General features: G+C 43.7%; 1 protein-coding gene and 1 long non-coding RNA gene across 2 annotated transcripts in view; both read right to left on the reverse strand.

Annotated features, from left to right (window-relative positions):
* Positions 1-1,946: 1,946 nt before the first annotated feature.
* Positions 1,947-2,989, reverse strand: LOC139414424 (uncharacterized). Its single transcript, XR_011634878.1, has 3 exons — positions 2,959-2,989; positions 2,513-2,712; positions 1,947-2,094 (listed from the first exon to the last, which is right to left on the reverse strand). It is a non-coding gene; the product is annotated as an uncharacterized lncRNA (long non-coding RNA).
* A 13-nt stretch (positions 2,990-3,002) lies between these two features.
* The window catches only part of LOC139414425 (ERC protein 2-like), an 88,668-nt gene continuing 79,542 nt past the window's right edge, over positions 3,003-12,128 (reverse strand). Inside the window, exons 16-20 of the mRNA XM_071162337.1 lie at positions 6,121-6,253; positions 5,880-6,040; positions 5,418-5,589; positions 4,382-5,005; positions 3,003-3,029 (exon numbers count right to left, since the gene is read on the reverse strand). Of these exons, the coding sequence (XP_071018438.1) occupies positions 3,003-3,029; positions 4,382-5,005; positions 5,418-5,589; positions 5,880-6,040; positions 6,121-6,253 (1,117 nt within the window). The remainder of the gene's footprint in view (positions 3,030-4,381; positions 5,006-5,417; positions 5,590-5,879; positions 6,041-6,120; positions 6,254-12,128) is intronic.

Consider the following 12,128-nt stretch of genomic DNA (forward strand, 5'->3'; position numbering starts at 1 on the left):
TAGTGATGGAGGGGGGTTAGTGGTGGCAGTGGTGGAGGGGGAGGGTTTTGCCAATAGATGGGTTTTTGTTGTTCTCTACACACTCAACAGTCATGTTTATCACCACATCTGGATATACTGGGACAATGACATTGACAACAAACAAACACACAACACTGAGACTGGATAACACATCTGTAATGACGGAGTCACTCCAGCCCTCCACTTTAACAATGGTAGTGATAGTCCTCACTGCCAAGTGCAAGTTTAAGAAGTAATCTCACTGATACTATAGTGATTGTGTGTGTGTGTCTCAAAAAATATTTCTCACGCTGTAGCAGGAATGTAAGAGCTCTTCTAAATGAGAATGAAATAGTCTTCTTGCCTTTGGACTGTGTCTCAAGGATAGACTTTCCTTAGTGAGAGCCAGTCTGTTTTCATACAGGGAATGTTTCCTTGCACAATATTCTGACCACATAGACATGTAGACTTTAGATCTCTTTCTATATATATCTATAATATGTTTATAATATAAACGAGGCACAAGGCCACCTTGTTGAGAAGAACATAAACGAGTCACTAGACTTGGGTTTGGGTTAGCACAGACTATGACTGCTGAAAGAGAAGAAGAGAGGATGAGAAAAGAGGTCATGAAGAAGAGGAGGGAGTAGGGAGACAATGAGCCGGAGAGAGGGCTATAAAGGTATGGCAGGAAGTCTCATACACCTGGGTGTCCATGGATGCCATTACACATATAAAATCTCTCCAGCTGATCCTACATACAATACAGTCTTCTACAGTTCATAAGCAAGCCAGGTTATGGGATCAACATCCCTATTTAGTGACATGATTGCACAACATCCAATGGCCGTGTCTCTTGGCTGTGTCTCTGGTTGAACATCATGTTGTGAGCACCAGTGATCTAAAAGCACCATTAGAATTATCCCTGAAACAGGGGAGGAGAAGGTGCATAGGTGCATATGATGCTGAGAAACAAACCGTCATGTAATCTGATTGGTGTATGTTCTGAAAATACCATTCTGATTGGTACTGGTTTAAGATATCTAAATGCTTTTTGATTGGTGCCCTTGACTCATGACTGAATAAAAGCTGCATTATTAGTTCTGACATCTGCATAGATTGGAGTTTTAACTGTGACATCAACTGAGGTAACAGGATAGATACACAGTTGGAAGCCCCAAGCCCAAAGGCCCAGCAAACCCCTGGTACAGGGCCCTACCCATAAGGCCATGCCAGACTGCACATTAACGGCACAAGTAAACCTTCAGTACTAAAGGCAAGGCCAGTGGCTGCCCATTGGTCAGATAAGAGCTATAGTTGGTGCCTATTGGTCTGAGAAGAGCTTTAGTGGGTGCCCATTGGTCAGATAAGAGCTCTAGTGGCTGCCTATTGGTTCCTCTTCCTTGTTCTGATGCACTTAACACAAAACACTCATAGCCATAGTCAAGTACTGCAGATGAAACACACTTAACAAAAGGTCATTAGAAGATAAAAATAAGTAGCACAACAATTTAAAAGTAAACTAAAGCTGTAACTGTATGGCACTTCATAAAATATGTGGGAAGAGACAGGCTATCTCTGGAAAAAGAGAAAACTACAAAAAAAACTACATATGAGTAAAATAAGCACTGTGAAGACAGATTGTCAGTAAGTAGGGAGGATACTGACAGGCAGGGGAGCCAATCAGAACCAGCCGGGGATGAACAGGGTGGGGCAAATCAGGTAAACAGGGCACCTCAGGTAAGCAAGGTGGAGTTAGGAGAGTGAACCAATTAGGCGCAGGTTGGTGAGAATGGGGGGGCAACAGGTGAGCTGAGCAGCTTGACAACTGGGCCAGAGTGGCTGTGTGAGTTTGGCTGTGTGAGCAGGACCACGGAGCTGAGACCAGACAGCTCATCTGTCTGTCTGTCTGTCTGTCTGTCTGTCTGTCTGTCTGTCTGAGGGGGACCCAGTCTGTCCAACCCAGTCTAACGTCACAGAAAGCACCTCTGTGTCTGTGTAGGGCCACTCATCCTCCACAGAGTCACTCTCAAAGATCTGGCCAGTTTCTCCAATGTCTGTAGAGTGCTCTTCACATGATGGCTCCTCAGTTATCTGTAAAAATACACATAATGGTGTAATTAACACTAGAGTCGTTCCTGTCCATTTACAGTGATTGTCAAATGAACACTAAACAATAATTCACAGTGCTTTATTCTATATCTATCAATCAATATAGATATATAGCCCTTCTATCTATATCTATAGTCCTTCTTACATCAGCTGATATCTCAAAGTGCTGTATAGACCTTCGGTAAGGGGACAAGGATTGCAAGATTCAGGTATCTTTCCAAACATTCCCAGATTTTCCTGATATCCCAGTTGGAATATTCCTGGAATTAGGAGGGAATAATGAGGAAATCCAGGAATCTTCCAACCGGGATTTCTGGAAACCTAGGGGATTCTTTCAGAAAGTTACCACTAAAGGGGACCCTCCAAATCAAGTGTTACTGAATCTATAAATACGTTTTACCTGCTCAACCATCAGTCTCCTCGTCTGGCCTTCCCACCTGCTTCATCCCTCCTCTTCTTCATCATCTTCCTCATCCTCAGTAAAAATAAAGGCCCCATTTTGAAGTGTGGATTGTGTGGCGGTAAAAAATGTTTGGTCAGGTAGTCAATGTGTTTCAGCATCATGGCATGGCTGTGCTCCTCCAATAGTGACTGAATCATCTAGGATTCAGAGAGATGAACGGAGAGAGAGAGAGAGAGAGAGAGAGAGAGAGATGTGGCGAGGGAGGCAGGCAGGCAGGTTTGGGCGGGAGGGAGGGAGGGAGGGAGGGAGGGAGGGAGGGAGAGCAAGAGTCAGTCAGCTAAACAAATAAATCCACAGCACACAGAGATTTGGAACAGAACTGAAGAGAAAACAGGAAGTGAAAGCGAAAAGGTACGAAAAAGCAGTGTTTCAAAACATCTCACCCCTCAGAACAACATCAGAGCTTTGGTTGTCATCGTTGGCACGATTATGCCCAAATGCCCTCCTCGTCATCCTATTGGTGAGAGTGTTATAGGCCGGCAGAAAAGGTTAGCAGGAAGTGAAGAAAGGGTTATCAAGAGTTAGCATAGGTCAAAGGTTATTATATGACAGCATGTCATGAGTAGGTAAATATGCAGGAGAGAAATGATTGAAAGCACTATATTAAGGGTCATGATAATGTTACACTGTATATAGGATTAATATAGAGAAGAGCAAAGGCATAAAGGCATTGTAAGTCTGGTTTTTGCTTTTCAATCCAATCTGCATTGCATAGGTTAATTACAGGCCCACTCTGTAATATTTACAGACAGTATTGGTTGAATGGGCTAACAGTGGTCAACTTGATCCAGGCATGAATGTTGAACAAAGCTGAGAATAAACATTGGGTCTATTTTGACCTCACACCAGGAAGGCCCTACAGTAGAGCGGTCATAGGGCCCTGGTCAACAGTAATGCACTATAGGGAATAGGGTACCACTAGAGACACAGCCTTAGAGTTAATCTAAACATAGATTTAAATGCACAATGCAACAGTCTAGCCATTAGACCACCACACCACAACAAGGATAGGAAACAGAGGGACAGCCTGCTTTTTGTCTAATAGTGTTCGAAAAAACATGGCACAGTGGTCTAGGGCACTGCATCGCAGTGCTAGCTGTGCCACCAGAGACTCTGGTTTCGCACCAAGGCTCTGTTGCAGCCGGCCGCGACCGGGAGGTCCGTGGGGCGATGCACAATTGGCCTAGCGTCGTCCGGGTTAGGGAGGGTTTGGTTGGTAGGGATATCCTTGTCTCATCCCGCACTAGCGTTTCCTGTGGCGGGCCTGGTGCAGTGCACGCTAACCAGGTCGCCAGGTGCACAGTGTTTCCTCCGACACATTGGTGCGGCTGGCTTTCGGGTTGGATGCGCGCTGTGTTAAGAAGCAGTGCAGCTTGGTTGGGAGGACGCATGGCTTTCGACCTTCGTCTCTCTCCCGAGCCCATAAGGGAGTTGTAGCAATGAGACAAGATAGTAACTACTAACAATTGGATACCACAAAATTGGGGAGAAAAGGGGGTAACATTTAAAATAAAATAAAATAAAAAAACATCTGTAATTGCAAAAACATAATGGCAATGCAATTCATTCTGAGTAAATACGAGAATGTGGTTTGGAATAAGTCAATTATGTGCTTTAGTAGCTACAAAGAGTTAAAGCCTTACAATCAGAATTCTGGGCCCATAGTCATAAAACATATCAGTTTTGCCTTTTAGATCATATGATTATATGGACAGGGGGGACCTGATCCTAGATCAGCACTGCTGGTCTGAGATGCTTTATAAATCCAGCCCCTGATTGTAAACACAAGAAAGGGAGACATGTGACCTGGTCGTGGGAGGGGCGGTGGCCGGCATGGGGTGGTCCTCTGGCAGACCCTGGTCCTCCGCGGTGGTGTGGGGGCGGGTGGCGGGGGTGGCCGCCTTGCTGTTGCGGGGCATGGGGTATGGGGTGATGGGGATGCTGCTGGGGGTGTTGGGGGTGTGGGTGCTGGGGGTGGGGGGCTTGCTGCAGGGGGCCGTGAAGGTGTGGCTGTGGGTGCTGTTGGGGGTGGGGGTGCTGCTGCTGTGGCGGAGGCCCGTGAGGATGCTGTCCTGGGTGGGGGTGTTGTTGTTGTTGTGGGTGTGGCTGCTGGGCTTGCAGCGGGTGCTGGGGCCGTGGTTGGTGTTGGGGCTGTTGGGGGTGCCCCTGCGGGTGCTGTTGGGGATGAGGGGAGTACTGCTGTTGAGGCTGCTGGGGGTGAGGGTGTTGTTGGGGTGGGGGCTGGGGGTGCTGGGCATGGGGGTACGGGGCGTGCTGCTGCTGGGGATGTGGCGGGTGCTGGTACTGGGGCTGGGGGGACTGAGGCTGGAGGCCCGGGTGGGGTTGCTGGGGTAGGGAATGAAAGGGAGGATGGGGGTGGTAGTGGTCGTCTTCATAGTTGTCTGCCATCAGCTTCATCCTGCTCTGTGTCTGTGGAACAAAACACAAACATGTAAGTTCTACAATTTAATATGAGAGACCCAAACACTGAGTTAGTCATTATGAATGGAAGGAATTGATTGAGTTAGCAAAGAGAGAATAGCAACTGAGTAGCAGAAATAAGCTTAGAACGGAACAACTGCTGCTATTGTGAGCAGGTCCTTCCTGCAAAAGAGACTTTTGGGATCTCAATGAGACAAACCTGTGTAAATAAAGGCAGGGTTGGAGTCAATTCCATTCAAATTCAGTCAATTCAGGAAGTAAACTGAAATTCCAATTCCAATTAAATATTTCTAAAAACTTTTCAATGAGAAAGAAATGGAATTGCCATTTCAGTTTACTAACTAAATTGACTTAATTGAAATGGAATGGACCCTGAGTAAAGGTTGAATAAAATGTCTACCTGAGTTGTGTCACCAGTCCTGACCTGCTGTTTTAGCTGGTGCATCAATCTGTCCTTCTCCCTCTTCAAAGCCAGAACCTCTTCCTGGGTCTTCTTCTTCCCAGAGGCAGACAGCTCTAGCAGAGCGATGTTAGCATCCTTCTCACTGATGGCTGCCAGCAGGGCCTGTTGTCTATAGACAAACAAGAGAACAAGATACCAGTCAGCACAGCTGAGACAAAACATGCATCTTTCCCACATATGAAGATAACATAATTTACCATTTCTCACTATTTACGTGAAACCTAAAAGTATTGACATGGCGTTTGAGCATTCACACGACCAAGACAGTTTTTCTTTATATCCTTGACCTATTTGAATAATTTCAGTGCAGTTCTTTTGATTACCATTGTTAAACAGAATATGAACATGAATATGAACATGTTTCATTGCTCTGCTGATGTACGACATCCCATTACTTACTTCATCTCCAGGATCTCCTCCAGCTGTTTCCTGCGCTCCTGTCTCATGTTGGTCAGGTGACCGTCCCTCTCCTGCAGGGACTGCTGGGTAGACGAGAGGCGCTGCTTGGTGGCATCCAGCTCCTGTCTAGTTCTCTCTAGGGTGTTCATCATCTCCTCCAACTGACACACACACAGGAATTACAGACATAATGTATTTTCTATGTCTCACACGCACACACACACACACTTTATAAACAGACCTTCAGATGCTGACCAAGGTCCATGGTGTTGTCTTTTCGAGGGTCCCCCATTATCTGACCAGGCTTCTTTTCCCCCTGGGGGCCCAGTTTGAGGTTGGGACCCCCCTTCTTAGTAACCTGCTCCTTGGTCTGCCTGTATGGAGAACCACAGATTATGTCAGAGTTCAACCCTCTATCATACTAGTCACCGTCTTACCATACCACTAGCCGAACAACTGGTATCAATGGTTCATACGTCCCCTTGAGGCATTACTAAGGCATTACTAATACTTTGTCTACTGTACTTTATAAGTAAATAGACACACAGAACTCACATACCACACATACAGGGTTGGGTAGGTTACTTTCTAAATGTAATCTGTTACAGTTACTAATTACCTGTCCAAAATTGTAATCAGTAATGTAACTTTCAGTTACTTTTAGATTACTTTCCCTTTAAGAGGCATTAGAAGAAGACAAAAATATATTTTACCAATTGAATGAAATCTCTTGCAGGATAAATCAATATTATAATTTACATAGCTGGCTATTAATGGATGTTGGATTTTACTTTATGGGTTGGTTACGTAGAATTCTTCTAACCGATTGCTTTTTAGAAAAGATACGATTAGACTACACTGTAAAAAGTGTCAGATTTACAGTCATTCCAATTGATGTAATATCCTTTGATCTTCAAGAATATGACATAGAAATCTGTAAATACAGTATATACTATGAAACATTTTAGGAGATCTCAGTTGGGGTCTCAGCTTACTGTTCAGAGTCAGAATAGTAGAACACACAAGGTGCAATTTAGACATGTGGTTGTGCATCAGCAGTTTTTCACTTGTTATGTCAATCACTGACTGTCACTCAGCTAACAATTATTAGATTTGTAAGTTAGTCAAGCCAATTATCTAAACTTGTATTAATCATGGCTGACTACCGACTGGACACACAGGGTACGTACAGGGCACAGGGCACAGGGGCCCTGACCTCCAGGGGGCACCCATTGATTTTGTTAGTCACTCTCACTCAGATATCATTTACAAGGCATAAGTTGAGGCAAAATGTGTAGAATTGCAGGTAATTAGCCCCGAATCAGTTACCCAACCAAGGCAGGGCCCCCTAACTTCTCTCCTCCCCACATCTGATGATTAGCAGAGCGGCAGCAGGCTATCTACACTCATAGAGAGCTGGCTCCTGTGGTTGGCGGTTGCAGTAAAAAAATAATATATATACACATTTCCATTTCTCTGCCTCTAGGGCCCCCTACGGGCTTGGGCCCGGGGCTTCAGCTCCTGTAAGCCACTGCATTAAGCAGGCCCTGGATCTGCACTATGCAGCTGTTGCAAGAGCACATTTTTCACTGGCTGTCCACTGGTTGCAAAAATAATAATTGGTAGTCAGCTTAAACTTCTTTAGTTCAACCACTATTGAGTTAAAATACACATGTACATTTGTGAACAGCCACCCACTACAAATACAATCCGTAAGGTGCAAAAAGCTAAATGAGAGAGCAGCAGTGTGATTCACTTGAATTCGCTATGTAGATGTCAATAATAAGTGATATCCGTATCGCCATAGACTTCATGTCACGCCCTGACCTGAGTATCCTTTGTTTTCTTTATATATTTTGGTTAGGTCAGGGTGTGAAGAGGGTGGTATGTGTGTTTTTGTCTTTTCTAGGGTTTTTGTACTGTCTAGGGGTTTTGTAGATTTATGGGGTTGTTCACATTCTAGGTGTTTATGTAGGTCTATGGTTGCCTAGATTGGTTCTCAATTAGAGGCAGGTGTTTATCGTTGTCTCTGATTGGAAACCATATTTAGGCAGCCATCCTCTTTGGGTATTTTGTGGGTTATTGTTTATGTCTAGTTGCCTGTGTTTGCACTTTTGTAGCATAGCGGCGCGTTCATTTTGTTATTTCGTATAGTTTGTTTAGTGTCTGTCTTTATTAAAAGTTTGATGTATTCTAACCACGCTGCGCTTTGGTCTACTCCATACGACACGACGATCGTGACACTACACCACTGCTGTCATCCTTACCTCCAAGCCTTTATTCAAATTGGATTATCCTTGAATGCCTTTGACAGCAGTCGCACCATTGGAAAACATAGCTTGGACTGTAGCCTTTAAACGCCTATTCCTGCTCTTTTACCGCGATCAAGCAAATAGGTTTAGTGTGTCATCATAGTGGTCAGACTCGCTCAGGTGGAACACACTTAAACGTGAGCCTTTTTTCAATGCTGATTTGAATGTTGTGAGTAAACAGAAAGGTGTCATTTTTTTCTTGCAAACTTCCTTTATGAATTAAAAAGTATTCCTAGAAGAAATCACCTAGTTTTTCAAAAGTATCTGAAGTCTGATGATAATATTCTTTCTGATAATGTAACGTATTAAAGTGTTGTTTTTTTTGTAATCCATTACTCCCCAACCCTGCACACATATACAGTTGAAGTCAGAGGTTTACATACACTTAGGTTGGAGTCATTAACTTGTTTTTCAACCACTCCACAAATAGCTCATTAACAAACTGTAGTTTTGGCAAGTCGGTTAGGACATCTACTTTGTACATGACACAAGTCATTTTTCCAACAATTGTTTACAGGCAGATTATTTCACTTATAATTCCAGTGGGTCAGAAGTTTACATACACTAAGTTGACTGTGCCATTAAACAGCTTGGAAAATTCCAGAAAATTATGTCATGGCTTTAGAAGCTTCTGATAAGCTAATTGGCATAATTTGAGTCAATTGGAGGTGTACCTGTGGATGTATTTCAAGGCCTACCTTCAAACTCAGTGCCTCTTTGCTTGACATCATGGGAAAATCAAAGATATTAGCCAAGACCTCAGAAAAAAAATTGTAGACCTCCACAAGTCTGGTTCTTCCTTGGGAGCAATTTTCAAACGCCTGAAGGTACCACGTTCATCTGTACAAACAATAGTACGCAAGTATAAACACCATGGGACCACACAGCCATAATACTGCTCAGGAAGGAGACGTGTTCTGTCTCCTAGAAATGAATGTACTTTGGTGCGAAAAGTGCAAATCAATCCCGGAACAACAGCAAAAGACCTTGTGAAGATGCTGGAAGAAACAGGTACAAAAGTATCTATACCCACAGTAAAATTAGTCCTATATCGACGTAACCTGAAAGGCCGCTGAGCAAGGAAGAAGCCACTGCTCCAAAACCGACATAAAAAAGCCAGACTACAGTTTGCAACTGCACATGGGGACAAAGATCGTACTTTTTGGAGAAATGTCCTCTGGTCTGATGAAACAAAAATAGAACTGTTTGGCCATAATGACCATCATGATGGAGGAAAAAGGGGGAAGCAACATCTCAAGACATCAGTCAGGATGTTAAAGCTTGGTCGCAAATGGGTCTTCCAAATGGACAATGACCCCAAGCATACTTCCAAAGTTATGGCAAAATGGCTTAAGGACAACAAAGTCAAGGTATTGGAGTGGCAATCACAAAGCCCTGACCTCAATCCTATAGAAAATGTGTGGGCAGAACTGAAAAGGTGTGTGCGAGAAAGGAGGCCTACAAACCTGACACAGTTACCCCAGCTCTGTCAGGAGGAATGGGACAAAATTCACCCAACTTATTGTGGGAAGCTCGTGGAAGGCTACTCAAAACATTTGACCCAAGTTAAACAATTTAAAGGCAATGCTCCCAAATACTAATTGAGTGTATGTAAACTTCTGACCCACTGGGAATGTGATGAAAGAAATAAAAGCTGAAATAAATCATTCTCTCTTCAATTATTTTGACATTTCACATTATAAAAATAAAGTGGTGATCCCAACTGACCTAAGACAGGGAATTTGTACTTGAATTAAATGTTAGGAATTGTGAAAAACTGAGTTAAAATGTATTTGGCTAAGGTGTATGTAAACTTCCGATTTCAACTGTATGTGAGTAATACAATGACGACTGTTAGACTCATTAGAAACACATGCAGATGGACACAACAAAACACAAGAAAAATTAACACAAATATATATATATATATAGACACTGAACAAATTATATACAAGATGTAAAGTGTTTTTCCCATGTTTCATGAGCTGAAATAAAATATTTTCCACATGCACAAAAAACATATTTCTCTCAAATTTTGTCCACAATAAATGTACATCCCTGTTGGTGAGCATTTCTCATTCACCAAGATAATCCATCCACCAGACAAGTGTGGCATATTGATTGAACAGCATTATCATTACACAGGTGGACCTTGTGCTGGGGACAATAAAAAGGCCACCCTAAAAAGTGCATTTTGTCACATAACAATGCCACAGATGTCTCAAGTTTTCAGGGAGCTTGCAATTGGCATGCTGACTGCAGGAATGGCCACCAGAGCTGTTTCCAAAGAATGAAATGTTTCTTTGTCTACCACAAACCGCCTCCAATGTAATTTCAGAGAATTTTGGAGTATATCCAACCGGCCTCACAACCACAGACCACGTGTAACCACGCCAGCACCAGGCCTCTACATCCGGCTTCTTCACCTACGGGATCGTCTGAGACCAGCTACCCGGACAGCTGATGAAACTGTGGGTTTGCACAAACAAAGAATTTCTGCACCAACTGTCAGAAACCGTCTCAGGGAAGCTCATCTGTATGCTCGTCGTCCTCACAAGGGTCTTGACCTGACTGCAGTTCTGCATTGTAATTGACTTCTGTGGGCAAAATGCTCACCATCGATGGCCACTGGCATGCTGGAGAAGTGTGCTCTTCACGGATGAATCCCAGCTTCGACTTTACCGGGCAGATGGCAGACAGCATCACGTGGACGAGCGGTTTGCTGATGTCAACATTGTGAACAAAGTGCCCTATGGTGGTAGTAGGGTTATAGTATGGGCAGGCATAAGCTACAGACAATGAACACAATTGCATTTCATCGATGGCAATTGAATGCACAGAGATACTGTGACAATATCCTGAGGCCCATTGTCGTGCCATTCATCTGTACACAATTCTGGAAGCTGAAAATGTCTCAGTTCTTCCATGGCCTGCATACTAACCAGATACACAAGCCACTGAGCATGTTTGGAATTCTCTGGATCGACGTGTATGACAGCGTGTTCCAGTTCACGCCAATACTCAGCAACTTCGCACAGCCATTGAAGAGGAGTGGGACAACATTCCACAGGCCACAATGAACAACCCAATCAACTCTATGCAAAGGGGATGTGTCATTGTTACGGATACAGTTATCCTGTGTGTGTAACCTGTGTGTGTGTGTTTCTTTTCTCTCCTTCTCCCCTCACAGGTGAAAATCATCACTCCCCAATCAGTCAACAATCAACCCATCAATCAGAAGACACACCTCCTCCTGTTTCCTACCCTATCACAGTTCCTTCCCATGGTTTAAAAACCCCATCATTTGTTTGCTCTAGAGCTCAATCTCTTTGTAATGCCATGTTGGTAGATCTCTGCTCTTGATAGATTTCAGTAGCTCAATCTCTTTGTAAATGCCATGTATGTAGATCTCTCTCTTTGCGTCTTAACCTCTTCTTTTGTTTGAGCACCTCCAAATCACATTGTCATCACCTGTGAGTATTGTTTTGGTTATGGTGGTTGTTTGTTGTTGTTGGTGGGAAAAGGGGGAAACCAAGACAAGTCGCCCATGGGCATACACTACCCGTAGGTGAACTTTGTTAAATACACTAGTTAGAACTGGGCGGACCACCCACTGTATTTTGGTTAGTTAGTTAGCTGTTGTTGAAATAGGCTAGTCTAGCTTAGGGGTGTTTTGAATACTTATTGTTTCTTTCCTTGGGTCCAGCTCAGCCCCTTTTTCCTGCTCCCCCCATTACCGTGTGTTTATAAATAAACCCTGAGTTTGACGGTATTATTTCGGTTGTCGTGGTTATTTCGTTCACACGTACTTTGTCACAATTATAATTTACATGAGTTATGTTACGGGTCTCACTACCATCCCCCCCTAGATGGTCGGGCCAAAAGGGATTCGTAACAGTCATGCTGTATAAAGCAAATGGCTGTGACACCAGATACT

Source organism: Oncorhynchus clarkii, chromosome 7, assembly GCF_045791955.1.
Source record: "Oncorhynchus clarkii lewisi isolate Uvic-CL-2024 chromosome 7, UVic_Ocla_1.0, whole genome shotgun sequence".
Classification (NCBI taxonomy): Eukaryota; Metazoa; Chordata; class Actinopteri; order Salmoniformes; family Salmonidae; genus Oncorhynchus; species Oncorhynchus clarkii.